We start from the raw sequence: 27,735 nt of genomic DNA, 5'->3' as shown, positions 1-27,735 counted from the left end.
AAAACTGTTCGGCTGAGCGGGGCGAGCCACGGGGGGGGGGGGGGGGGGCGGAGAGAGTGGCACCTCCGTAGAGAGCACGGAAGCAGGGCGATGGTGGCACTGGCAGCACGGGCTGGCACGGGCACGTCCAGCCCCCTTGCCTTCATTTACAATGCGGATGCCACGGCGCCACCCCCTGGCAAACGGTGGGGGGCAGCTTATCTATGTCACGTGTCATAGCTCACGTGACTATTTCTTCTGCTGCGACAATGGATTTTTCTTCTTTGGTTCTTTCGGTAAAGTCACGTAGAATGAGAATAAAATAATAAATTGATAAAATAAAATAACACGATAATATTCTCACGACATTTCGGCCACAACACAAGCGGCCTTCATCAGGTGAAGGGACGAGACTGTCTGGAGGACAGCGCTGGAGTCCTCCAGACAGTCTCGTCCCTTCACCTGATGAAGGCCGCTTGTGTTGTGGCCGAAATGTCGTGAGAATATTGTGTTATTTTATTTGATCAATTTATTATTTTATTCTCATTCTTCGTGACTTTACCGAAAGAACCAAAGAAGATGAATCCTTGCAGTCACGAAAGCTTTAAATCGAAATTTAAATGTGGATTTTTTATGCCTCAGGACGACCGCTTGTGATCTATACGTGATTTATTTATTTTATTTGTTCTACCTAAGTGACTTTACCGAAAGAACCAAAGAGTATGAAAGACGTCTTGGCTGCTAATCTGTTTCATATGTGTACATCGATATCCCACATTGCTTACACGTACACACCACAGTGATAATAGAAATAAGAACGACTTCTGGGGATGGGCAAAGAGCGAGGAATCTTTCAATGGAGCGAGTTAAGTTTCGATTTGAAGCTTTCGTGACTGCAAGGATTCATACTCTTTGTTTTTTTCGATGAAGTTACGTAGGTAAAAAATCAAGTAGGAAAAAAATAAATGAAATAAAATAAATGAAAATCAATAAAATAAATGAAAATAACTAGATTTAGTTTTCAATTATTTTTACAACTAGATTTAGTTTTCATTTATTTTTTACCGAAAAAAACAAAGAGTACGAGTTACGTTTGTTCGATTCAACATCTCTCTCTCTTCCTGTGTCTCTGTTCGCCTCTGTGTGTCTCTCTCTGCCTGTGTCTCTGGAGCGTGCCACTAAGAGATGGGGCCTTACCATCAGCCCCACCAAAACTAAGCACCTGCCTGGGTATTTTGTACCATCGGACACTCCACCCCCACAACTTCCAATTGGTGATGGGGCAGTTGTGGAGAGAGTGGAGAGTTTCCCATACCTGGGAAGTGTGCTTATGACCGGCTCCAGTTTAACAGCAGAGGTCTCACTCCGAATCAATCGAGTGGCAATATCTTTTCATCGGTTGCGTAACGCTGTGTGGAAGCTACCTGGTCTGTCGCTCCGCACTAAGCTTCAGGTCTTCTCGGCCACGGTCATTCCCTCCCTTCTCTACGTTTGCGAAACGTGGACCCCCCTAATAGAACATCTTCCCCGGTTAGAAACATTTAGGCTAGCCTGCCTACGATCCATCCTGGGTTTAACCAGGCTGGATTGTGTGAGGAGCTCACAAATCTTTGAAAGATCTGGGCAAGGTGCCATCGGTGAGCTCCGGCAGCGAAGGCTGCGTTGGCTGGGTCATGTGGCCCGCATGCCCAGCCACCGCATGCCAAAACAGCTTTTGTTCGGCCGGATCGAGGGGGCTAAACGGGCGCGGCACAGGCTAGAGAAGAGATGGAGTGATGTGGTACAGTAGGACGTGGAGCTGAGTGGACTTGCCGATGACTGGTACCAGCGGTGTCAAGATCGGCCTCTGTGGAGGAGGCTCGTGAAGGACGCTACTGGGCAGTTGGAGGCAGTCGCCCTCCAACAACAACGGAGGGCGGAGGAGCGACGCTCACAACAACGAGCGGAGCACCGGGTGGCTAAAGCACAGCAGGTTGGCACAGTAGGGGGCACAGGTGGTGCATCAGCCAGTCATCTTAGTCGACCCGTGGCACTTGGGTCTGCCCCGTGACCTGCCAGCGGGCGTTCGACACTTCACGTGGCCTCAAGGTGCACATGGCCTGGCACAAGCGTCGTGGTGACGTCACCGCCACTTAGTGGCGAATGGCGGTTGTTGTTGTGTCTCTGTTTATGTCGTCTCTATCTGTCTCTGTGTTCCTCTTGTCTGTCTGTCCGCCTGTCTTGTCTGTCTGTGTCTATCAGCGTCTGTCCAACCGTAGTCAACGACTGTCAGTAGCAGCAGGCGCCCGTTCAACTCCCACGGCTACACGCCACTCAAACTTGCTCCCAACACAAAGACAAAGATCCCCTGTATAGCCTAGACAGAATGTTGTGGCAAGTGCTGTTAGTGAGCACCTAACACAAAGATCCCCCGTATAGCCTTAACAGACTAGGGGCAAGTGCTGTTAGCGAGCACCTATTAAGGGTGGAACGGCACACGAGGGGGTGGGTGCCCAGCACCACGCCCGGCCACCTTTGTCTCCCTAGTGGCGATGTTTACACACCGCACCGGGTACTCGTTTGAGGCTGAGTCGACGTAGGGGAGGCTCAGGACCGGTTCAGAAAATCGTCACCGGTTAAGGCCACGAGCGGGAATTGAACTCGGCTGGTCGGGTGCGGAGCGCAGCGCTCACCACGACACTGCCGCGTCAACAAACTTGAACTCTGACCCCGCTCTCTGACGTCACTGCTCAGCATGACCTCCTTGGCGTCATACGCAATGGGGAGGTGTGCCTCGCTAGTGACATCATGTCACCACGGTATTCGCCCTCCCCCGACCACCGAGCTCTTGAGCGTGACGTCACCTCTGCTAGGCCGCTGCTGATATCTGTTCCAGTGCAATCCTTATTTGGGCAAAGCCACGCCCAGTGACTGGCGGCTCATTAACATAATGTCTTAGTGAAAGCTGTTGCGACGGGTTCAGCACCCACGCCCCATCCCTCGACATATGGGCCGGGTTCATTAACATAATTTATGTATACTCTGGTTCTTTAGATAAAGTCACGTAGGTAAACAAAATAACAAATACAATATTTTTTTGCCTACGTGACTTTACCTAAAGAACCAAACAGTATGGATCATTGCAGTCACGAAAACTTCAAACCTACAATAATTTATTCACGTACGCAGCCGTTCATTGTGGGAGGGGAGTGTTATCGAACCTCACAAGTGACGTCATGTCACCTGCTGCCGTGTGACGTTGCGAGGTAACAGGAAGCTGCCACTCCGCCCGTGCACTGAAATCCGAGGTGAGAAATTCTCATCGCGATGGTGGTTATGGTGATTGTGGTTGTTGTGGTGGTGGTTGTTGTTTACCGAGGTGGAGCCTCGCTCTTTCTCTCTCTCGTAGGGATGTCAATTGAGTAGCAGCGAGCATGGAAGCGATGTCCCGGTTGGAAATTTACAACGCGGGGCCTTGCCTCCTGCCCTCGCCTGATCGCGTTTGCTTCAATTATCTCGCCTAATTTAAATTTGTCTTCACCTGGCTCGCCACTTTGTAACTTTGTTTTATTTTAAATATTCACACAATTTTTTTTTTACCAGGCCAAGACCGCTTGAGCTGCTATACCGCTCTTGTTTTCAGAAGCGACCTGCCCACAACAACAACACCAGGTGAGGCTTGTCAACAGCGTGGTGGTGTTCACTCTAGACGCGTGGTGGTGTTCATTCTAGACGCGTGGCGGTGTTCACTCTAGACGCGTGGTGGTGTTCACTCAAGACGCGTCGTGGTGTTCACTCTATACAGGTCGCAGTGTTCACTCTAGACGCGTGGCGGTGTTCACTCTCTACATGTGGAGGAGGAAGCCTTAATACTGAGCAGGTGAAGGTGGCCAGGCGTGGGTCTGGACACACCACCACCTGTGAACCATGCCAGTGCGTGACAGTGGTGGAGCCAGTGGGGGTGGGTTGGCACGTGCCCCCCCAACGATCCGAGCGAAATCCCTAATTTCCACCGAATCATTGGGGTTTATTAGTAACTAGCTTCACTACCCGGCTTTGAAATAAATTGATGCTTGCAAGAATGAAAAAGCCGAAACAAATAAATTTAACTAAATCGGATGTTTTCACTGAAGGAAATTCAACCTTACCCCACTTCTACGTAAGGTCCATTTTGTCCACTCGGGAAGGGAATGACGTGGCAAGCTGAAAATAGTCGCGTTCACTTAGAAATTCCAGGCAGCATAAGCTGTGAAAATTGAATGACACCAGAGCTCAGAGTTGGAGAGTTTTTGCTGCTTCACGCAAACAAATAGATGTAATTTCTGCTTTATATTTAAGATAGCAGTTGTACCCGTTCTTCGCACGGAGGATATGTATTGACACTCCGAGAAGCCAATGGCTTCATCGGCCAGGAGCGAAGCACAATACCTAAAATCTCCTGGCACGCCGTTAACAGCTCTAGAAGTACGGCGCGCGAAGAGCCATACGGTAGGGGTAAGCATTGCAGAGCGCTTAACTCAGGTGTGTTGTGGGTTGATGCTACACACTTCATGGTCATCCCCCCCCAAATACAAAAGTATTTTTATACTTGTTTCATTGTGTATAGTATGGAACCTACCCACATGCCAAATTTCAAGTGTGTAGCATGTTGGGAAGTATGCAAAACATTTCGAACAGACACTATATGCAATAATGCATGTAGTTTTTTGCACGGCAAGTGAGCTGTGACGTCAAATCTGTCACGTGACCCCCGCATGTGGAAGCGTAACGCATTGTAGTGTAGCGGTTAGCACGCCGCGCTACAAACCCGGCGACCCGAGTTAGATTCCCGCTCACGCCACCTCCGGTAAAGATTATTTGAACCGATTCTGGGCCTCCCCTAGGTCGACTCAGCCTCAAACGAGTAACTGTTGTGGTGTGAACATCGCCACTGGGGAGACAAAGGTGGCCGGGTGTGATGAATCCAAGTCCCGGGCAAAGCCGGGTATTACAGCTAGTATATAGATAAATCGGGATTTTACGACCTCCCCCACTGCCACCATGTGGCATATTATTACGTGCCAGGGACTCTGAGATGATAGGACAACAGTCCGAGTCCATAATTGGCAATAAGTAACGGCAAACCAGTTACAAGCGACTCAGAATTGTGCGCAGTTGCGTATACAGTACACGACTTCCCTGAAGGCAAACACCTTCAGCGAGCACGATGCCGATCACACGTGTCGAATACAAAGCAAGGGACAAGCCCTTACTTACTAACAACTCCTTACTAACAACTCCTTACTAACAACTATCATTTTTCATTGCTGGACGGGTTGCCCCCCCCCCCTTACCTGAAAATCCTGGCCCCGCCTCTGAGTGTGACAGTGTCAAGTTTGTATTTGCAGTAAAGTCTTTTAACTCTATCTTTATTTGAAGCTTTCGTGACTGCAGGAATCCATACTCTTTGGTTCTTTCGGTGAAATCACGTAGGTAGAAAATAAAATAAAAAACAATGTTTCGGGCGCAACACAAGCACCCATCCCACTTGATAATGGACGCTTGTGTTGTGCCTGAAACGTTGTGATTTATTTATTGTATACCTTTGTGACTTTACTGAAAGAACCAAAGAGTATCTATTAACTCTATTTAGCACGGAGGTGAAATCTAAAGAGTAGTTTATTTTTGTTTTTCTCTGGAACTCTTTGTAAGAATGGAGTCAGGAAGTTATCACAGCACACGTGCAGCTGAAGTCGGAACTGTTCATCCCAGCATTCAAGGAAATCTGAGCCTGGCTTCACACCTCTAAGTTGCGATTGAACATTAATTTATGCATTTCTGCATAACACAAAGTATTATTTTCAACGCCCTTTGCTATGTCAGCTGAATTTAGCTTTTATAAATATTCCTTTTTTAACCAGACACCCGAAATTGTGTGCTCGGAGTTTTGGGTTAACATTCATTTTGAAGATACTAGCGCTTCCAGGCATATTTGTGACAATTTGCCCTCTCATTGTGTGCAGTCACAGCCCGTGCGATGATTTTGAGAAACTTTTTCAATACATCATGAATATATTAATATACATGGTGTGGATATAATTTGTTTTTGTTTGCAGCTGTCGTTTCCTCTGCAGAATTGGTCTGATGGAGCAAAGGCACTCGGCGCAGCTCGGTGCAAAAAGGCAACAATGGGACCAGCGTGCAAACAGCATGGATCATACTGCAAATTTGACACAGCCCCAAAGAACTCACAGAGGGGAGAAACCTTTCAAGTGCACTGTGTGTGACAAGGCATTTTCATGGCCATCAGCTCTTCAGGTCCACCAGAGAACACACACACAGAAACCTTTCAAGTGCAATGTGTGTGACAAGGCATTTGCATTGCCATCAGCTCTTCAGGCCCACCAGAGAACACATACAGGAGAGAAACCTTTCAAGTGCACTGTGTGTGACAAGGCATTTGCATGGCCATCAGTTCTTCAGGCCCACCAGAGAACACACATGGGAGAGAAACCCTTCAAGTGCAGTGTGTGTGGGAATGCATTTTCAAAGTCAACTGTTCTTAAAAAACACCAGAGAACACACACAGGAGAGAAACCCTTCAAGTGCACTCTGTGCGGTATGGCGTTTTCAGATTCATACAATCTTGTAATACACCAGAGAACTCACACAGGAGAGAAACCCTTCAAGTGCAGTGTGTGTGGGAAGGCGTTTGCACATTCATCTACTCTTGTAATACACCAGAGAACACACACGGGAGAGAAACCCTTCAAGTGCAGTGTGTGTGGAAAGGCGTTTGCACATTCATCTCATCTTGTAACACACCAGAGAACACACACGGGAGAGAAACCCTTCATGTGCAGTGTGTGTGGAAAGGCATTTGCACATTCATCTGCTCTTGTAGCACACCAGAGAACACACACGGGAGAGAAACCCTTCAAGTGCAGTGCGTGTGGGAAGGCGTTTGCACATGCATCTCCTCTTGCAGCACACCAGAGAACACACACGGGAGAGAAACCCTTCAAGTGCAGTGTGTGTGGGAAGGCATTTGCACATTCATCTCCTCTTGTAGCACACCAGAGAACACACACGGGAGAGAAACCCTTCAAGTGCACTCCGTGCGGGAAGGCATTTACACTTTCATCAAATCTTCATGCCCACCAGAGAACACAGAAGCATCAGAAGATTCACAGGGAGTGGAGTCTGAAATCAGCTTGTGGAAGTGAAAGTTCCGCAATGAGCCCATCCTTCATTAAACAAGAACCGGAAGAAAATCTCAGCTTGGACTTTTTTGAAGGTATCAAGGTGAAATATGAAGAGGTGGAGGTGAAATGTGAAGAAGTGATGTTGAAGAGTGAAGAAGTGAACGTAAAATGTGAAGATGAAGATTCAACTCCAAAATGGGATATTCACATCGATGGAGGCAACGTGAAGCAGGAGGTGAATTCTGATTGTGAGGCAGAGTGAGGCAACTCCCAGCAGTGCCTGACACCATAGCAATAATTGAAGACTTAGTCCAACATGGACTGAACCCTGATGTCCCTGCGCTGGTTAGGCACTGCCTCACCAACACTTACTTCACCTGGAATGGTACTTTCTACAAACAAAATGAGGGTACCCCCATGGGTTCTCCCTTGTCACCAATGTTTCCATGGAGAAATTTGAATCAGACGCCATCCAGACATCCACCTTGCGTCCTTCCCTGTAGAAGAGATGTGAATGACACGTTCGTCATTTGGCCACATGGCCTACCAGCATTTAACCAATTTCTCGACCACATTAGCTCCATACACCCATCCATCAAATTCACCATGGAAGTGAAGAAGGATGGCAAGCTACCATTCTTGGATGTTTTGTTTGAGAGGAGGTCCAATGGCTCTTTGGGACATTCTGTCTACAGGAAGGCTACCCACACAGACTCATATCTGAAACCTGATTCCCACCACCATCCGGCACAGAAGAATTCCCTAATCAAAACACTACACCATAAGGCCCACTGCATCTCTGACAAACACCACCTGGTCAGTGAATTGAAACACGTACGCCTGGCCCTTAAGATGAATGGATACTCGGACTGTACTATCCGCAAAGCTGTTTCTCCTACCATGGAGAAACAACCTCTTGAGACTCCGATCAAAACCATCACGTTTCCATACATAGCAGGCGCTACCAAAAAGATTTCCAAAATTCTAAACAAACACAAGATCCAGGTCCGATTCAGTACAGTACACAAAATTCGTGATCTGATCCCATCCGTAAAGGATCTCGTCCCTGACTTACTGTACCCTGGTGTTTATAAACTGAGTTTCATTTGTGGTGGTTGTTACATTGGGGAAACGAAATTACATGTATCTGACCGCATTCGCCAGCACAAGTCAGATTTGAAACAGTAGGACGAATTCTTCTGCCGTGGCTGATCATTGTTACAACGCTGTGGGTTCTCATGATATTGTTTTCTCCGATACCAAGGTATTCTGCAAGCCGTCTGGATACTACCAACGATTTGTCCATGAAGCCATACAGATATACAAACATAGACATAACTTCAACCGAGCAGATGGATTCAAATTGAGCAATCATTGGAAAGATGTTATTAACCATGTTAAACTTTATCCGCCATTCTCCCCCGCTCCGCGTCCCCCCCCCCCCATCCGTGGAACAGGAGCAATAGCAGGAGTAGCTTTACCATCCTGGCTCCCGCCACCCACACCCCAAACTCCCCCCCCCCGCCCACCCTGTGTCCGTCCTCCCTGGCTCCTCCCCCCTCTTACCCTATGTAATTAATCTCTCATCACAAATAGCTCTCTACAGTAATTTTGCTGTGCTATTTACACCTGATGAAGAAAGCTTGTGTTGCCTCCGAAACGTTGTGATATTTTCATTTTGTTTTATTTTTTACCTACGTGACTTTACCGAAAGAACCAAAGCGTGGATGCTTGCAGTCACGAAAACTTCAAATCTAGAAAAAACTCCCAGCAGTTTATGGAAGTGGAGGTGTGGGTGGACTTCCTCCAAGACAATACAAAGTCAAATGGAGACCCAGTGTATGTGTAAGCTTGAGACGATGTCGCTCCAATAGATGCACCTTTGTCACAGGCCTTGAAAGACAAGAATGTGAAGTTGAACACTCAATTCCTCGGTTCAACCTGCAGAGTAAGAATGGTCAGTCTTTGTGGACCTGTGGATTCGGTATATATCTAACCAGGAGCGAGAACCAATAAGCTCCCAAGCATTCACTATGTTCTAATATTTGCATTTATATGGTGCTTGCTTAATTGCCTCTACAACTCGGAGTTTTGTATCGTATCTCGTCTCAAACACTCGGAAGAGCATCCCCAAGTAGCAGCTGCCCCGTGTGGTACAAGGAGGTGGCCCTGCACCGGCCTGCATGTGGACAAGAGCCTGTCAGCAGGGGGCAATGATTGATGTGTCATCTCAGTTATGTCATTTGTAGGTAATGTTTAGAACTTGCTATATTTTCATCCAGACGCCAGCATGCAATGGCCTACTCGTTTTGAATGACGCAATAATATATTGTACGTACACTGTTAAGCAGACAGCACATTTTAAAAAAAAATAGCTGGTTAAATTAGGAGTGGATTCCTCCAGTCACGAAAGTTTCAAGAAAATATTGAACTGCCTCTCCGATTGTTCTGTTGCCCAGTTTAACAAACGTAATCATTGAAGGTTAAATGTACAGATCAATGAGGAAGACATCTCCAGGAGTTCGCATATTAGAGTTTTTTTATATTAAAGTTGCTTAATACAAAATAGTGAGTGGTGCCTTCCTAAGTTTATGCATAATAATATTAATTATAAGAACTGTTTCCTGTGGTTTGATCTGAATTTAGAGCTCTGACAAACACCTAAGACATAATCAGTAAAAGTTAAAGTGAGAATCATTGTACTATCCCGATTGATAATACAACCCTAGACAACGAAGCCAAGCCTAATGATCATAATTGCATAACTTATAACTACATACACTTGCATAACCTAAAACAATTACACCTTCATAATTAGCGTTAATTAATCATTTGCATACATTCGCATACTTTCGGATAATTACACTATTATATTCTCATTAATTTTTTATAAATTTTCAAGACTGAATATGTACAACAGCAGTTTCAATGCTCTTGTTATTTGATTTGGTTTTGGTATTCAATGCCCTGTTGATTTGTGCATTATTGTAACCGTTCATTTGCAGCACTTTAACATTTTGAATTTCACGGGGTAGAAATGGTAAAATAACAGTGTTTACTGAAGAAAACGCATAATGACGCCTATTTGAATGCAGTCACACCATCACTCCATGCAAAAATCTGCTCTTATCAAGTCGCTCATTCATCGAGCTAAGAAAGTGTCAGATGATAACAGTCTGAGAAGTGAAATTCAACATGTTAAAGAAGCGCTGCAAATTAACGGTTACAATGATGCACAAATCAACAGGGCTTTGACTACCAACGCCAAATCAAATAACATGAGCGTTGAAACTGCCCAAGTAATTAAAACGATCAAAATACCGTACATTGTGGGAGTAACTGATAAACTATCCAGATGTTTGGAAAAACAAAACATCCAAGTCAGATTTGGCAGGGTACATAAAATACAGAATTTAATATCTGGTACAAAAGATGTATTACCGAACAGAAGGTGTGTACAGGGTTAACTGCACGTGTGGTAAATGTTATGTTGGGCAAACAGGATGAATGATCAGCACGCGATTAAAAGAACATCAGGGAAATATTAAATTCTCCCAAATACAACTGTCAGCAGTAGCAGAACATGCGTGCCAACAAGGACACTCAATTGATTTTGATAATGTTGAAGTTTGGTGCAAAACTAGCTACTACTGGCCAAGACAGAGAATCTATCGAAATTGAAAGAAATACAAATAACTTTAACTGTTCAGATAACTACCGTTTTAGTGCTGCGTGGAAGCGAATAATCACGTAATATATTATTTAAATGCATGCCTACAAAGGGCAGCGTACTTCATTAGGGCTTACCGTTGGTAGGGCTATTTTAATAAACAATAGACAAGTTCAAAGGGCTCGCATAAAGCAAAAGCATAATGTACGTTGCTTTAATAATCCCTCTTTAAGAGTGTGCTCCTAATCTAGCTCGTTACCTGTATAAAAGACACCTGGGAGCCAGACATCTTTCTGATTGAGAGGGGGTCAAATACGTATTTCCCTCATTAAAATGCAAATCAATTTACAACATTTTCGACATGCGTTTTTCTGGATTTTTTTGTTATTCTGTCTCTCACTGTTCAAATAAACCTACCGTTAAAATTATAGACTGATCATTTCTTTGTCAGTGGGCAAACGTACAAAATCAGCAGGGGATCAAATACTTTTTTCCCTCACTGTATTTATGCGATCTAATCCAAAAAAAAATCATATTAAGGAATGCACTTGTTTTTGAAAAATAAAGCTATGAAAATTGGGCCAATTTTGCCAAAAAACGGCATAGGTTAGTATGCCAATTTGCTTTTTTGTTACTTGAAATTTTCATGGTGAAATGTCCCACTTTTAATGTAATATATGGTATACTAAAGCTAAACCCAACCAAGGAAAGGACTATTTGTAGAAAAATAAAATCTATTAAATTGGGGCCAGTTATTGGCAAAATGCGGCATAGGTTAGTATGCGTATTTGTTTTTTTTTACTTAAAATGTTCATGGTGAAATTTCCCATTTTTAATGAAATATATAACATACTAATGCTATTTAAAGCTTTCGTGAAGCGCTGTCTTCCGGACAGTCCTGTTTCTTCACCTCAGGAAGGCTACTTATGTTGTGGCCGAAACGTCGTGAGAATTTTATTCTGTTATTATTTTTATTATTTTATCTCCATTCTATGTGACTTTACCGAAAGAACACAGAAGATACTAATGCAAAACAAAAGGGAGGAATTAACTTTTTCTTGGAAAATTTGGCTCATCTTGGCAAAAAACTGCATAGGTGCCCTAACCCTAACTACCCTAACCCCTTGCCAAAACCCTAATCCTAACTACCGTAACCCCTAACCCTAATCCCTTACTATAACCTTAACCCCTAACCTTAACCCTAAGCCTAACCCCGAACCCTAAACCATAACCCTAACCCCTAACGCTAACTCCTAACCCTGTAACCCACTAACACTCTAACACCATAACTCTAACCACTAACCCTAAACCCTAATGTTAACCCTAAACAATAACCCTAACTAACCCTAACCTCTAACCCTTAACCCCTACTACTAACCCTAAACAATAACCCTAACTAACCCTAACCCCTAACCCCTAATTCCTACCTCTAATCCCTACCTCTAACCCCTAACCCTAAAGCCTAAACCCTAATGCTAACCTTAAACCCTAACTAACCCTAACTCTAACACCTAACCCTAACCCCTAACCGCTAACCCCTAACCCTAACACTAAACCTAACCCTACCCAAACCCAACCCCTAACCCTATCCCATAAATCTAACCCCTAATCCTAACCCCTAACCCTCACCAATACCCAAACCCTCCCACAATTTTGTCCAAAAACGGCATACGTAAGTATGCCAATTTGCTCTTTATTACGAGAAAATTTCATGGTGAAATTTCCCACTTTTTAACGTAATATATAGCATACTAAGGTTAAATGCAATGGAGGAATGAACTTTTGTCGAAAAATAAAGCTGTGAAAATGTTGCAAATTTTGGCCAAAAACGGCGGAGGTCAGCATGCCGATTTTCTCTTTGGGACGTGAACATTTCATCGTGAAATTTTACACGCTTAATCTAATACATAGCATACTAAGGGTAAATACAATGGAGGAATGAACTTTTTGTTGAAATATAAAGCTGTGAAATTTGGGCTTATTTTTGCTAAAAACGGCGTGGTATGCCAATTTGCTTTTTTTACTAGAAAATTTCATGGTGAAATTTCCTACTTTTTAACGTATTATATAGCATACTCAAGCTAAACACAGCCGAGGAATGCACTTCTGTTGAAAAATAAAGCTGGAAAGATTTGGCCAATTTTGGCCACAAACGACCTAGGTGAGTATGGCAATTATCCATACTCTTTGGTTCTATTGGGTAAAGTCACGTAGGTGAAAATTATTATTTTATTTTATTTTCACCTACGTGACTTTACCCAATAGAACCAAAGAGTATGGATCCTAGCAGTCACGAAAGCTTTAAATCTAGAAATGGCAATTATCTTTCTGTGGGACGTGAAAATTTCATCATGAAATTTTCGCTTTGAATCTAATACATAGCATAAGGCTACATATAATAGAGGAATGAACTTTCGTCCAAAAATAAAGCTGTGAATGTTGGGCTTTTTTTACTAAAAACGGCACGATATGCAGATTAACTTTTTATACTCGAAAATTTCATGGATGAAAATCCCCACTTTTTTACGTAATATATAGGGTACTAAGGCTAAACACAGCCTAGGAATGCACTTTTTGTTGAAAAAGTAAAGCTAGGAAAATTGGGCCAATTTTGCCAAGAAAACAGCATAGGTTAGTCTACCGATTTGCTTTTTTCTACTTGAAATTTTAATGTAATATATAGCACTAGCGGTAAATACCCGGCATTGCCCGGGTGAAAAAGGCAGACACACACATGGACTGACAGACATCGACCCACACACATAGAAACACATCGAATTAGACGCACACACACACATGGTTAAACCCAGGATGGATTGTAGGCAGGCCAGCCTAAACGTTTCTAACCGGCGAAGATGCTCCATTAGGGGGTTCCACGTTTCGCAAGCATAGAGAAGGGAGAGAATTACTGTGGCCGAGAAGACCTGAAGCTTCGTGCGGAACGACAGACCAGGTTGCTTCCACACAGCGTTACGCAACCGATGAAAAGATTGCCGCTCGACTGATTCTGAGTGAGACCTCTGCTGTTAAACCGGAGCCAGTCATGAGCACACTGCCCAGGTAGGGAAACTTTCCACTCTCTCCACAACTGCCCCATCACCGTTTGGGAGTTGTGGGGGTGGAGTGTCCGATGGTAGAAAATACCCAGGCAGGTGCTTAGTTTTGGTGTGGCTGATGGTAAGGCCCCACCTCTTAGTGGCACGCTCCAGTTTCAGCAGCATCTCCAACTCCTCCTCTGAATGAGCAGTAATTACCAAATCATCGGCATACATAACGTGGCTGACCAATAGGGAGCCATCCCTTGACCGCACCCGGGCATCGATCAGCCTCCCATTGTACTAAATGGAAATTCCCCCGGTACAGTTATTGAAGGCTTCATGAACGACGTGTTCAAAATAGATGTTAAATAATGTGGGAGCCAGAGGACATCCCTGTCGCACCCCAAGGTGTACAGGGAATGGCTCTGACTGACAGCCACATAGTTTTACCCGGGCCCGCTCACCATCATGAAGGTCCTTAATGATTGTGAGCAGAGGGTCAGGGACTCCGAAAGCACGAAGAACAACCCAGAGCCCAGGCCTACTGATGGTATCATAGGCCTTGACCAGGTCAATAAAGCAGAGATGTAGGTCTTGTTGGATTTCCCTACACCTCTGCTGTCAGACAGAAAATATGGCATCCATGCAAGACCGCCCTTTCCTGAAACCGCATTGGGGCTCCGCAAGCCTCTCAGCGTGCATAGCAAGGTGCTGTTGAATAATCCTTGCCAGGCCCTTTCCCGGCACACTGAGGCGTGAGATGCCCCTGTAGTTGTTACAGTCTGTGCGGTCCCCCTTCTTAAAGAGGGGGACGACCACGGCATCCTTCCAATCCTGCGGAACCCGTCCAGCGGTCCAGACTTGTTATGATGTCATGTAGGGCAGTCTGTGCACAAACGCCACCCTCCCTCAGCATTTCGCTTGGGAGATCATCTCTGCCCGGTGCCTTTCCTGGTCTCGGACTCTGGATCGCCTTCAGTACTTCCTCAACAGATGACACCTCAGCTAGCCACTCACAGGGGGTGATTTCATCTTCTAATATTTGAGGCACCATAGCTTCAGCAGGGCAATCCCTACTTTGTGCCACGATGTTTTCCTGGCTGAGGGATTTTCCCTCCCCCAGGACTTCACAGAAATGCTCAGCAAATCTTCAAACCTGTTCCTGGGGGTCGGAGATTAGATCACCGTTTTTCCCCTAATGATGGTAATAGTTGTGGCGCTGCAGGTTACTTTTTTGATGTAGTTAAATAGGGATTTGTGATCGCAGGCCACTGAGGCAGACTCCATCTCAGCAACCCGCGACCACCACCCATCCTTGCAGTGCCTCACGGCTCTCCGAACCTCCGAGCGAAGGCTGCGGTAAGCCTCCTCATTCTCTGACGTGGGATGCTGTAGCCGACGATACGCACACAAATGCACTGACATGCACACTTGGACTAACACATACACACAAACACTTCTACGTACACACACATGGGGCGTTGTCCGTTCGAAAAAGACAGACACACACGTGGACTTAAACACGTGTGTGTCTGTCTTTGAGAAGCACACACATATGGACTCAAACACATACACATCAACGTGTACAGCAATCCCCGATGATGGCACAGCTATCAGTATCGCAGTACTACGTATGAGTAAATAGCGTGGCGTGAGCAATCGAAACAATAGAAATGCATTGAAGAAATAAGCAGAAATACGTGTAAATTAAAGGGCAGCAATACGCACAGGTAAGTTGAGAAGCAGGCTACAGTCTAGATTATAGACTGCCAGTACGCCGACTCAATGACATAAGCATTGCTACAGTCGACATAAAAGCTGGCAATACGGGCAGCAGCTGAAAAAGCAGAATACAGTCGACATGAAAGGCTGGCAGTACACTGAGTGAGGTAAAGAAGCAGGCAACAGATTATAGACTGGCATACACTCATAATGCCCAAAAGGAAAATTAGCAGTGTAGATAATATTGCCAGTGCACTGACGTTAATTAATAAGCAGGCAGCAGGCAACAGCACAGACTGGCAGTAGACGGTCGCAGTATCATGAAAGCACAGCAAAAGGGAATATTTAGCAACCTAATAATGAAAAATTAGTTTTGTGCACACAAACATTATTATTGTAACATCTGCCAACGTATTTGTTTAATAATAGTAAACAATAATACTACAATAATGCTATCTAAGCGCTGTAATAATATTAATATCTTCAGACTTTATAGCAGTAATTGCACGCATCGTGTTGGGGGGGGGGGTGGCGAAGAGGACATCACACTGTCAAGAAATAGCCGCAGTGTTATGTGTATATTTATTGCATGTTATTCCATGTTATGTGTATATTTATTGAATGTTAAACGCCTAAAATAAAATGTCCCCCGTGAGCTCGACCGAACGCGCATCACTTGGCAGGGTCCGCCCCCCTCCCCACGCAATTGGCGTGAGTTTGTACGGTCGATGTCGCGCAATAAATAAATAAATATAGCGAAATCCCACTAAATCGCTAATTTAACTAATTTAAAGGTGACGGACGTGAAAAAGGAATAGCCTATTCCCACCACGGGGCTTAGGGCGTGCTGGCTGGCAAAACAAATTATACTAAAAGCCCACCGTTCGAGAGCCAAATCACAAGCGCGTGTGTGGAGACTTTTATATATATAAAAAAATAAGAAAATAAAATACTAACCCTATCCCTAAACCCTAACCCCTAACCCTGACCCTAACCCGAAGCCCGAACCCTACCCCTAAACCCTAACCCTAATGCCTTTAAACTCGTCTCAGCGAGATGAGTTGAATCGTTTATAGCGCGACTGTCGAGTAGAGTCGAAGGGCAAACACCACTTGCTTGTGTGACTTGTGGAACCGGGGCGGCATTTTGCATTGAAGTCGATGATGGGTGTGATTGTTTGAAGCGCACTGTTTGGGAATGCAGTGCGTTTCACTATTTCAGCACCGATGTTCACCAAATATTCAACTGTGTAAACGTATGGGACAGCTTGGGATGTCAATGCAGTAGTCTGTTACTTGAAAATCCGTGAAGAAATAAATAATTTCAGAGCAAATCGGTCGTTTTTTACCGGCGTTTGACGTGTGCCCTCTGGTGGACACGTGCAGTACCACAACCATTACATTCGTGGTTAAGTCTGCTATGTGGTGGACATGTGCAGTACAGGCCAACACAGTACGCCAGCAGTTGCCGCTGTCAGACGTCACCCGCGCATTCCCCGCAGTTGTGAGTCGCTGGTGCTGCGGTGTCCTGGCGTTAGTGCCAAGCGCGGTTGGCTGCAATGAAGCCGTGAAGACACCGCACAGTGCCACTGCTGCTGTTGCCGCGCCGAGGCACTGCAGTTGTACCATGTGACCACACGGTGGCGATACAGCACCATGTTGGTTAATTTATTGCGAGTGTCCATGATGGGTAGGTTATTTTGCGAGTGTCCGTGTTGGTTAAGTTATTTAGCGAGTGTCCATGATGGGTAGGTAATTTAGCGAGTGTCCATGTTGGTTAGGTTATTTAGCGAGTGTCCATGTTGGTTAAGTTATTTAGCGAGTGTCCATGTTGGTTTGGTTATTTAGCGAGTGTCCATGTTGGTTTGGTTATTTTGCGAGTGTCCATGATGGTTAGGTTATTTAACGAGTGTCCATGTTGGTTAGGTTATTTAGAGAGTGTCCATGTTGGCTAAGTTATTTTGCGAATGTCCATGTTGGTTAGGTCATTTTGCGAGTGTCCATGATGGTTAGGTTATTTAGCGAGTGTACATGTTGGTTAGGTTATTTAGCGAGTGTCCATGTTGGTGTGTATGTTGAACTTATTTCACACCATACATAGACAACCATGCTCATCGGAGGTGCGGAGGACAACAAACGAAGCATAAAAAGCAGTTCTAAAATAAAATTAATTTTCAATCTAGATTAAAAAAGTCCGTAGCTCCAGTAGCTTCTTAATATCGGAAGGAAAAACATTCCAGATGGCTGCAGAAGTGCATCTGAAAGCATGCAATGCTGAGACTGTCTTTATTCGATGACTAGCCAAAAGCTGCTGCGAAGATGACCAGACTTTGAGTCATGGATTAAGCTCTTTGATGACATCAGCAAGGTATTGTGGTTCATTTGTGGCAAGCGCTTTGTATGTAATGAGTGCAACCTTGTATGTGTAGTGGAGTAGATAATGCGCATAGGAATTGGTCATATACAGTACATACAGACAGACAAGGAGAACGGGTCACACGAGGTCGAACAGGTGGTCGAGTCGCGAGTGGCGTAAACAAACAGGGAGTCGTGGCACGAGGGCTGTGATTGGTCGAGAGGCTGTTAGCATTAAGTGGTGGCGTCTGAATGTCTGATGAAGGGGACAGGTGCGGGCTGGCGGGAAATGGCCAGCGAGCCACGTGGCAATTAATTAAGTGCGAGAGGGGATAAAAGGCGAGGTGGTTTGAACGGAGGGGAGTTGCTGTTGGAGAGTTGTTGCTGGAGAGTTGTTGCTGGGCAGTTGTTGGCGAGAGGTGAAGAGATACGAAGAAGACAGCTGGAAATGTTATGGAAGAATAGATAGAGAGCCGGACCCCAAAGACAGTAAATAGCGATAGGGAGAGTCAGCGTTAGCGGAGATAGATAGAGTCACTGTGTGTGAATAGATGGAAGTCACTGCGTGTGAAGAGATAGCGGCGATACTGTGTGTGAGGAGATAGAAGACGAACCACTGTGTGTGGAAGGGAAGACACTGTGTGTGAGAAGATAGGCGAAGAAACACTGTGTGTGGAAGGGGATGCACGGACGATGCTGAAGTAAATCGGAGTGTCCGAGTTGGCGGAGCACGGAGAGAATTACTGTGTGTACAGAACGATGGAATAAAAGTGACGGCGGAAAAAGAGACGGTTGTCGTCCGAGTGAATTCACGGCACTACATTTGGTGTCAGAAAAAATACGGAACACGCCACGATGTCAAGGAAAGCGGCAAAGAAAAGAAATGTGCCAGTGGACTCGGGCGGCGACAGCGACAACGACGATTTGCAGCCCGGCCAGATGGCCGGCAGTACTCCGGACGGTGACAGCGGTTCGGGTGGTGCTGAAGGCCGGGGATCGCCGGAGGATTGGCGAGTCCTCATGACCCAGTGGGAGGCCAGAATGAAGAAGTTGTCGGAGGAATTCCAGAACTTCTTGACGGAGAACCGCATTCAACTACCCGTACCGGGTCCACCGCCAGAGGTTGCCGCTCAGCCAGAGCAGTTGGAAGATTCTGACGACGAAGACGACCAGTCGGAGGGACCGCCACGACGGCTACACTTACAATAATTTGAGGCCAAAGTGGGAGATTGGACGGCATTCATACGAAGATTCCGTGCGGCTTACGAGTCCCTGAAGTGGACGGAGAGTGCCGCGTTACGAGCACTGCCGACGGCATTGGATGATGACTCCTTGGCGACTTTTAACGGACTCCCTGCCGCTGTCAGAAAAACATTGGACGGTGTTATTGCGGCAATGAGGAAGGTCTACGAGCCGCGGTCGGTCGCCAAACGTCGATTTCAACAGAGGAAACGGGAGGCCATGGAGTCCCCCCTGGCATTTCGCAGCGCCTTGCTGGCCCTCGCCCAGGTTGCGTACCCAGCGATGGACGAAGAGGGCTGGGACTCCCTGCTGCAAGAGAAGATGTTACAGCTGGCGAAGGAAATGAAAATCGTCTTGTCGCTCCCGGTCAAGGATGATGACGACGACGTGTCATCGTTGCTGATCGCCAGGAACATACAAGTCAACCTTGATATACGAGACGAACCAGCGGCAGTGGTAGTGCAGCCGTCGCTGACGACCCCTGCCGGGGCTGCGAGCACGGTGGCGGTGGTGGTGGACGAGGCGCCGCCGATGGCAGCGGCGGCCGGAGTATCGACCGGAGACCGACGGCATCGTCCCGGGGCATATGGAGACAGCGTGCATCGGACATGCTACGAGTGCGGGCGGAGGGGTCATCTCCTCCGCGACTGCTGGAGACGAAGAGGTGGTCCTCCATGGACGCCGAACAACTACGGCGGGCGGTTCCCCCAAGACCAAGGATCCCGGGTGAGTCGAGATGCATTCAATACATGGCCGCCCTATCCACATCACTCATCCGCGTCATCTCCACCGTATTCATCGGGTTCGGATAGGACGCATGGCCGGGATATGTGGGGTGCGTTGGTACATCATGTGTTGGTGGCCGCGCCGGGATCGTCGGATGTGATGGCATGTATTCAAGGTGTTATGGTACGGGTTATTGTGGATACCGGGGCGTCGGCAACTCTCATTTCGTTGAAAACTTTTCGGTCGCTGCCGACGTCGCCTGGATCGTTAGCGCCAGTGGAAGGGCCATGTGTAGCGACAAACGGGGGTAGTTTGGGCATTATGGGCTGCGTGGTTGCGACAATTCAAATTGGGGAGGTTATTGTGACAGGAAGTGTTTTGGTTTCAACGGCCTTGGTGATACCGTGTTTGTTGGGCACGGATTTTTTGCAAAAGATGCCAATTAAGATTTCAGTGGAAAAAGGTTGTTTGGAATTCCCGTCGGGGAAATGTATGAAATTTTTGGGGACGCCTTCGAAATTTGCGGCGGCGAACGCTGTGGTGCAGGCCGTGGTGAGCCGCACCGTGCGCGTCCCGCCTGCATCGCAAATATTGGTACCGCTACGGTTAAAGAAGGAATTGTCTTTGGATGAGCTACAGGAGGGAGTGCTGTTGACACCCTCAAATGCTGTGTCGAGAATGCCCACCGTGGTAGGAGCTTTGACCATAATACTAACTTATTGTGATCCCTTCATTCAAATTATAAACGCGGGGCACGAAGAGGTTGCTATTCAAGGGGGCACTACGTTGGCGCACGCAACGGGTGCGCCGGGTCCAGAAACAAAAACATGTTTTGCTACGGGGCAGGATGAAATGTTGTCAAGGGAGGAGGACGATCCGGAATGGTTAAGGGATCTTTACGAACAAAACCCAGAGTTATCGCCTGTGCAACGGTCGAGGTTGCATGCGTTGCTAGTGGAATTTAAGGATGTGTTCAGCTCAGGGAAATACGACGTGGGTCGAACGACGTTGTTGCAGCATCGTTTTGACACGGGAAACGCACCCCCGATCAGGTTAAATTCGCATTGTGTAGGTCCTCTTGGGAAATAATGTATTCGGCGATCTGTTGATGAAATGCTAGAGCAGGATATTATCGCCCCATCGTCCAGCCCGTGGGGAGCCCCTATTGTCCTCGTTAAAAAACGTGACGGAACCATGCGATTTTGTGTTGACTATCGGAAATTGAATAAAGTTTCGGTGGCGGAAACGTACCCGCTTCCACGAATTGATGATTCGCTGGACGCCCTGTCCGGCGCCAGAATCTTTTCGACTCTCGATTTGTTGTCGGGCTTTTGGCAATTGCCCCTGGATAAAGAGTCAAGACCTAAAACGGCATTTCGGACACCACAAGGATTGTATCAATTTAACGTGCTCCCGATGGGACTCCACTCAGCGCCGGCGACCTTCCAGCGATTAATGGAACTCGTGTTGTCGGGCCTGCAGTGGGAGTCATGTTTGATATATTTAGATGATGTGATTGTTTTCAGTAGGAATTTCGATGAACATTTGCAATGGCTGCGCGCCGTTTTTGGCAGAGTGCGGCGCGCTGGATTGAAATTTAAACCACAGAAGTGCCAATTGTTGAGAACATCGGTGAAGTATTTGGGGCACGTCGTTAGTGCGTCAGGAGTGGCCACTGATCCGGAGAAGACGAGTTGTGTGCGTACATGGCCAGTGCCGAAAACACCAGGGGAAGTGCGTAGCTTTGTGGGCTTTGCGTCGTATTATCGGCAGTTCGTTAAGGACTTTGCCACGATTGCTCGACCATTGCATACGCTGACCGGGAAAGGTGTAAAGTTTCAATGGGGGATTGCTGAACAAAAATCGTTTGAAGCGTTGCGGGCCGCACTGGCGGATGCACCACCGTTGGGATACCCGGATTTTACGAAGCAGTTTATACTTGACACGGATGCCTGTGATACGGGCATAGGCGCGGTTTTGTCACAAATGGTTGATGGCATCGAGAGAGTGGTAGCATATGGCAGCCGGGTGTTATCGCCGGCGGAGCAAAAATACTGTGTGACGCGTAGGGAATTATTGGCGATTGTCCATTTTGTGCGCCAGTACCGACCGTATCTATACGGCAGGGAATTTTTGATCCGCACTGATCACGCGGTGCTACAGTACTCGCTGTGCGTGGATCAGCCATCGGGGCAAATGGCTCGCTGGATTGAGACCCTCCAGGAGTACTCTTTCACGATCCAGCATAGGAAAGGGACGCACCATGTAAACGCGGATGCTTTGTCGAGGTTGCCGCGACCGGCTGAGACGTGTCGGTGCAAAGAGGGCTCGGTGCGTTGCGGCCCGCCACTGCAGGAGGTTCCGCAAACGGTCGCTGCAGCGGGTTCGGGGGTGCCAGGGATAGTCCCTGGAGCAGAAATTGGACTGTTGGGGTTGTCATTGAAGCAGTGGAAGCAACTGCAGGTGGAAGATTCCTCGCTGACCAGGATGAGGCTGCGTGCCTTTCGTTCAAGGGGATTGGAGGATCGCCCATTTTTGATGTTAACGGAGGGGTTGCTTGTTCGCTGGGATGTGGAAGCACAAAAATTTTGTATTCTTGTCCCGAAGGTGTTGTGGGGGAAACTGATTAACGAGGTACATGAGAAATTGCTGCATCTGGGGGAGAAGAAGACCGCGTTGACGGTGGGGAGTGAATTTTACTGGCCGGGAATGTTTAACGATGTGAAACAGCATGTAAAAGCGTGCCAGGAATGTGCACGGAGGAAAGCGCCGGCACGGCCATATCGTGTCCCTTTGCAATCGATTCAAGTTTCGAGAGTGAACGAAATTGTGGCACTGGATATTTTGGGTCCGTTTCCCGTCACCCCCCGAGGGCACAGATATTTGCTCTTCGGGGTGGAATACTTAACTCGTTGGCCGATGGCATGGCCGCTAGTAGACCAGTCAGCGCCGTCGATCGCTGAGGCTTTCTTGAATGGATACGTATTAGATAAGGGGGCCCCGGAACATTTGCTTACTGACCAAGGCAGAAATTTTTCATCGAAATTGATTAAGGACGTGTGTGACTCGCTGGGGACCAAAAAGATCCGGACGTCCCCGTATCACCCGCAGACTGACGGGATGGTCGAGCGGCTGCATAGGACGCTGACGTCCATGCTTTGTCACCAAGTAAACACCGCTCAAGATGATTGGGATCTGCATTTTGCAGCGACGCTGGCCGCGTATAGATTGGCCCCGCATGCCTCAACGGGGTACTCGCCATTTTTTCTGATGTATGGACGGGAACCGGAAGCGCCGGCTATTGTGAAATTGGGAATTCGAAAACGGGAGAAATCTACGACGGTGCCTGCTCCGATGCAGGTGGCTTTGGACCGTCTAAGGGAAGCCCGAGAGGCTGCATTGCAAAATACGGCACGACGACAAGCCACTAACGAAAGATTGTTTGGCAGGCAGCGGCCACGAGAGCCATGAAGTGTTGGAGATAAAGCCTGGTTGCACTGCCCCATGGTGCCGGTGGGAACGTCCCCGAAATTTCACCGCCCCTGGCAGGGGCCCGTTGATATTGTGGAGGTTTTACGGGATCAGAGTGTGCGAATAAAATTCGGTCGTCGGACATGGTTTGTTCACCCGTCGCGCCTGAAGAAATTTGTGTTACCATATGATGCGTCATCCCCCATCCGAGAGCGGCCTGTATTGGATGTGTCCGACGAACCTGTGGGGAGGTCACAAGTGCGCGTGTCCCAGAGATCTGCCCCCCGTGTGCCTGCAGGATCGCCCTTTTTGGGCAGGGTTACCGACCGGACGCAGATTGAACGGCCACGGATCCGGACCAATGGCCGTCCCGACCGGGAACGACGGACAGCCCCGCCAGCTGAGTGTCGCTGGGACAGGGATGGGCGTAGGGTTCATTGGCAAGACGAGCGAGGCCCTCCCTTACCGCAGGGTATCCCGTGCAGGGGAGATGGACCGGCAGCGGGAACCCGTTCCAGGAGGAATACAATACATTGACTTTGGGGGTTGGGAATTCTGTATAAAGGTGTTGTGTGCGTTTCGTTGCGTGATTGTACAAAATGGTTGTATATTGCAAATGCGTTATGTATATATGTTGTCATCGTTCCGTCCGCTTCACTCCACTACTCCAATTCGAGTATATCGTAGCCGGGGACGGCTAGGTTCTTTCATCACGGGGGGGGGGGGGGGGGGGGGGGTGATGTAGTGCAGTAGATAATGCGCATAGGAATTGGCCATATACAGTACATACAGACAGACAAGGAGAACGGGTCACACGAGGTCGAACAGGTGGTCGAGTCGCGAGTGGCGTAAACAAACCCAAGTAATTAAGGGAGTCGTGGTCGAGAGGCTGTTAGCGTTAAGTGGTGGCGTCTGAATGTCTGATGAAGGGGACAGGTGCGGGCTGGCGGGAAACGGCCAGCGAGCCACGTGGCAATTAATTAAGGCTAATGCGAGAGGGGATAAAACGCGAGGTGGTTTGAACGGAGGGGAGTTGCTGTTGGAGAGTTGTTGCTGGAGAGTTGTTGCTGGGCAGTTGTTGGCGAGAGGTGAAGAGATACGAAGAAGACAGCTGGAAATGTTAGGGAAGAATAGATAGAGAGCCGGACCCCAAAGACAGTAAATAGCGATAGGGAGAGTCAGCGTTAGCGAAGATAGATAGAGTCACTGTGTGTAAATAGATGGAAGTCACTGCGTGTGAAGAGATAGCGGCGATACTGTGTGTGAGGAGATAGAAGACGAACCACTGTGTGTGGAAGGGAAGTCACTGCGTGTGAAGAGATAGCGGCGATACTGTGTGTGAGGAGATAGAAGATGAACCACTGTGTGTGGAAGGGAAGACACTGTGTGTGAAGAGATAGGCGAAGAAACACTGGGTGTGGAAGGGGATGCACGGATGATGCTGAAGTAAATCGGAGTGTCCGAGTTGGCGGAGCACGGAGAGAATTACTGTGTGTACGGAGCGATGGAATAAAAGTGACGGCGGAAAAAGGGACGGTTGTCGTCCGAGTAAATTCACGGCACTACATATGTATGAGTTCGGCAATAGGAAGCCAATGCAGTTCGGCGAGCAATGGACAGACATGGTCGGATTTTGCAGTACCCGTCATGATGCCTGCCAAATAATTTTGTACTCGCTGCAGCTTAGTAATGTTTCTTGCCAGATGTGCCGGAGAGTAGTGAGTCAGAATAATCGAGCCCTAACCCTATCCCTAACCCTAAGCCCTAACCACTAACCCTAACCCCTTACCATAAGCTTAACCCCTAACTCCAACCCTTAACCCTAACCCGTAAAACTAACCCCTAACCCAAACCCTAACCCTCTGACCCAGACCCTAACCCCTAACCCTAACCGAACTCTAACCCTAAACCTTAACCCTAACACAACCGAACCCAAACCATAACCCCTAACTACCCTAACCCTAACACTAACCTATAACCCTAACCCAACCCTAACCCCAACCTAACCCTAAACCCTAACCCAACCCTAAACCCTAATTCTAACACAACCCAAACTCTAACCTCACCCTAACCTAACCCTAAACCCTAACGCAAAATCAAAACACTAACCTTTTACCCTAAACCTATCTCTAAACCCAACCCTAACCCTAAACCCTAACCCTAAACTCTAATCCCTATCCCTAACCCTATCCCTATCCCTTAACCCTAGCCCTAACCTTGACAACTAACCCTAACCTTCACCCATAACCTTAACACCTCACCCGAACCCCTAACCTAAACCCTAAACCTGTTGCTTGTGATGTATCAGTGCTGCTGCTGATGAGCTGCACTCTCGGAAAGTCGTGCGGCTGACGTGATGCGTAGAACCACTCCTATTTTTGTGTGGAGAGGCGGCTACGTGGAGGCTGTCCCTCTGCTCGGTTATTTTGTCCGATGCAGCAGCTGGAGTTGTGCGTTTGTCCACAATAGTACATCACATGACTTGTGTAAAACCTACAGTGCACCTATAGCCACCTCAACCCTACAGCCCTGACCTTATAGCACTGACCATAACCTGTAATGCACATATAGACACCTCAACCATATAACCTTGACCCTATATCCATGACCCTAACCTGTAATGCACCTATAGCCACCTCAACCCTACAGCCCTGATTATATAGACCTAACCTAAGAGCCGTGACCCTTACCTCTAATTATGGCTACAGGAGTCTAAATTCCATGGCGTCGAAATTTTGCCTCCACGATGTAAAATTCAGACTCCCGAAATTGGAATTAGGACTCCCGGACAAGAGCAGTGGCAGCTGTGGTTGTGCGTTTGTCAGTGAGGCAAAAGCCTCAAGGGAGTTGAAACAAATATACTCTTATTATTCTTGCTGCTGACAAAGGTCGATCAACAGTCTTGATGTCCGGTGGGGAATATGATAACAAAATCAGAGATTTACTAGACTGAGGTACCGACCTTTAAATGGAACGAGACCCAACCAATGCTTTAGAACTGAAAACAGAGACCCAACCAATGCCTTAGAACTCAAAACGGCTGCAATCATTGCCAAGGAGGGGCAAAATCCGATCAAACCAAGGGCCTCAAAACTGCCAACAGTTTACGGCTTTCCAAAGACCCACCAACCAACAGTGAGTGCAATCGGCACTGCCACAAACAAATTAGCACCACACAACCTGTACCGAAACAAACAAAGCGCCACATCGACAGCAGGTTTTATTTATTTATTAAAGAGAGAGAGACGGGGAGTGAGCGAGTGAATGAGTGAATTATGAATGAATCCCCCCCTCCCGGAGGAAGGGAGCAGGGGGTGGATTGGGCGAGTCCATTACGAACGAGAGTTCATCAACCATCATCAATCACCATCAACCATCATCAACCATCATCAACCGTCATCACCCATCATTAACCATCATCATTCATCATCGCCCATCATCAATCACCATCAACCATCATCATTCATCATCACCCATCATCAATCACCACCAACCATCATCAATCACCATCAACCATCATCAATCACCACCAACCATCATCAATCACCACCAACCATCATCAATCACCATCAACCATCATCAATCACCATCAATCATCATCAACCGTCATCAACCATCATCAATCACCATCAATCACCATCAACCATCATCAATCACGATCATCAACCATCATCGATCACCATCAATCACCATCACCCATCATCGCCCATCCTCAACCATCATCAATCACCATCAAACATCATCAATCACCATCAACCATCATCAATCACCATCAACCATCATCAATCACCACCAACCATCATCAATCACCATCAACCATCATCAATCACCATCAACCATCATCAAACACCATCAACCATCATCAATCACCATCAACCATCATCAATCACCACCAACCATCATCAATCACCACCAACCATCATCAATCACCACCAACCATCATCAATCACCATCAACCATCATCAATCACCACCAACCATCATCAATCACCATCAACCATCATCAACCATCATCAATCACCATCAATCAGCCATCATCAACCATCATCAACCATCATCAACCGTCATCACCCATCATCACCCATCATCAACCATCATCATTCATCATCACCCATCATCAATCACCATCAACCATCATTCATCATTACCCATTATCAATCACCATCAACCATCATCATTCATCATCACCCATCATCAATCACCACCAACCATCATCATTCATCATCACCCATCATCAATCACCACCAACCATCATCAATCACCATCAACCATCATCAATCACCACCAACCATCATCAATCACCATCAACCATCATCAATCACCACCAACCATCATCAATCACCATCAACCATCATCAATCACCATCAATCA

At 47.0% G+C, this 27,735-nt stretch overlaps 1 protein-coding gene across 1 annotated transcript; it reads left to right on the top strand.

The window, feature by feature from the left end:
- The first annotated feature begins 3,164 nt into the window (after positions 1 to 3,164).
- Positions 3,165 to 11,240, top strand: LOC142906641 (uncharacterized). Its single transcript, XM_076054876.1, has 3 exons — positions 3,165 to 3,266; positions 3,562 to 3,630; positions 6,054 to 11,240. The coding sequence occupies exon 3, from the start codon at positions 6,082 to 6,084 to the stop codon at positions 7,402 to 7,404; it is 1,323 nt and encodes a 440-aa protein (XP_075910991.1). The 5' UTR covers positions 3,165 to 3,266; positions 3,562 to 3,630; positions 6,054 to 6,081; the 3' UTR covers positions 7,405 to 11,240.
- Positions 11,241 to 27,735: the final 16,495 nt, after the last annotated feature.

This window comes from Petromyzon marinus, chromosome 68, assembly GCF_048934315.1.
Source record: "Petromyzon marinus isolate PM22_M1 ecotype Great Lakes invasive population chromosome 68, UKy_Petmar_22M1.pri1.0, whole genome shotgun sequence".
NCBI lineage: Eukaryota > Metazoa > Chordata > Hyperoartia > Petromyzontiformes > Petromyzontidae > Petromyzon > Petromyzon marinus.
This window is presented reverse-complemented; position numbering and strand designations above follow the sequence as displayed.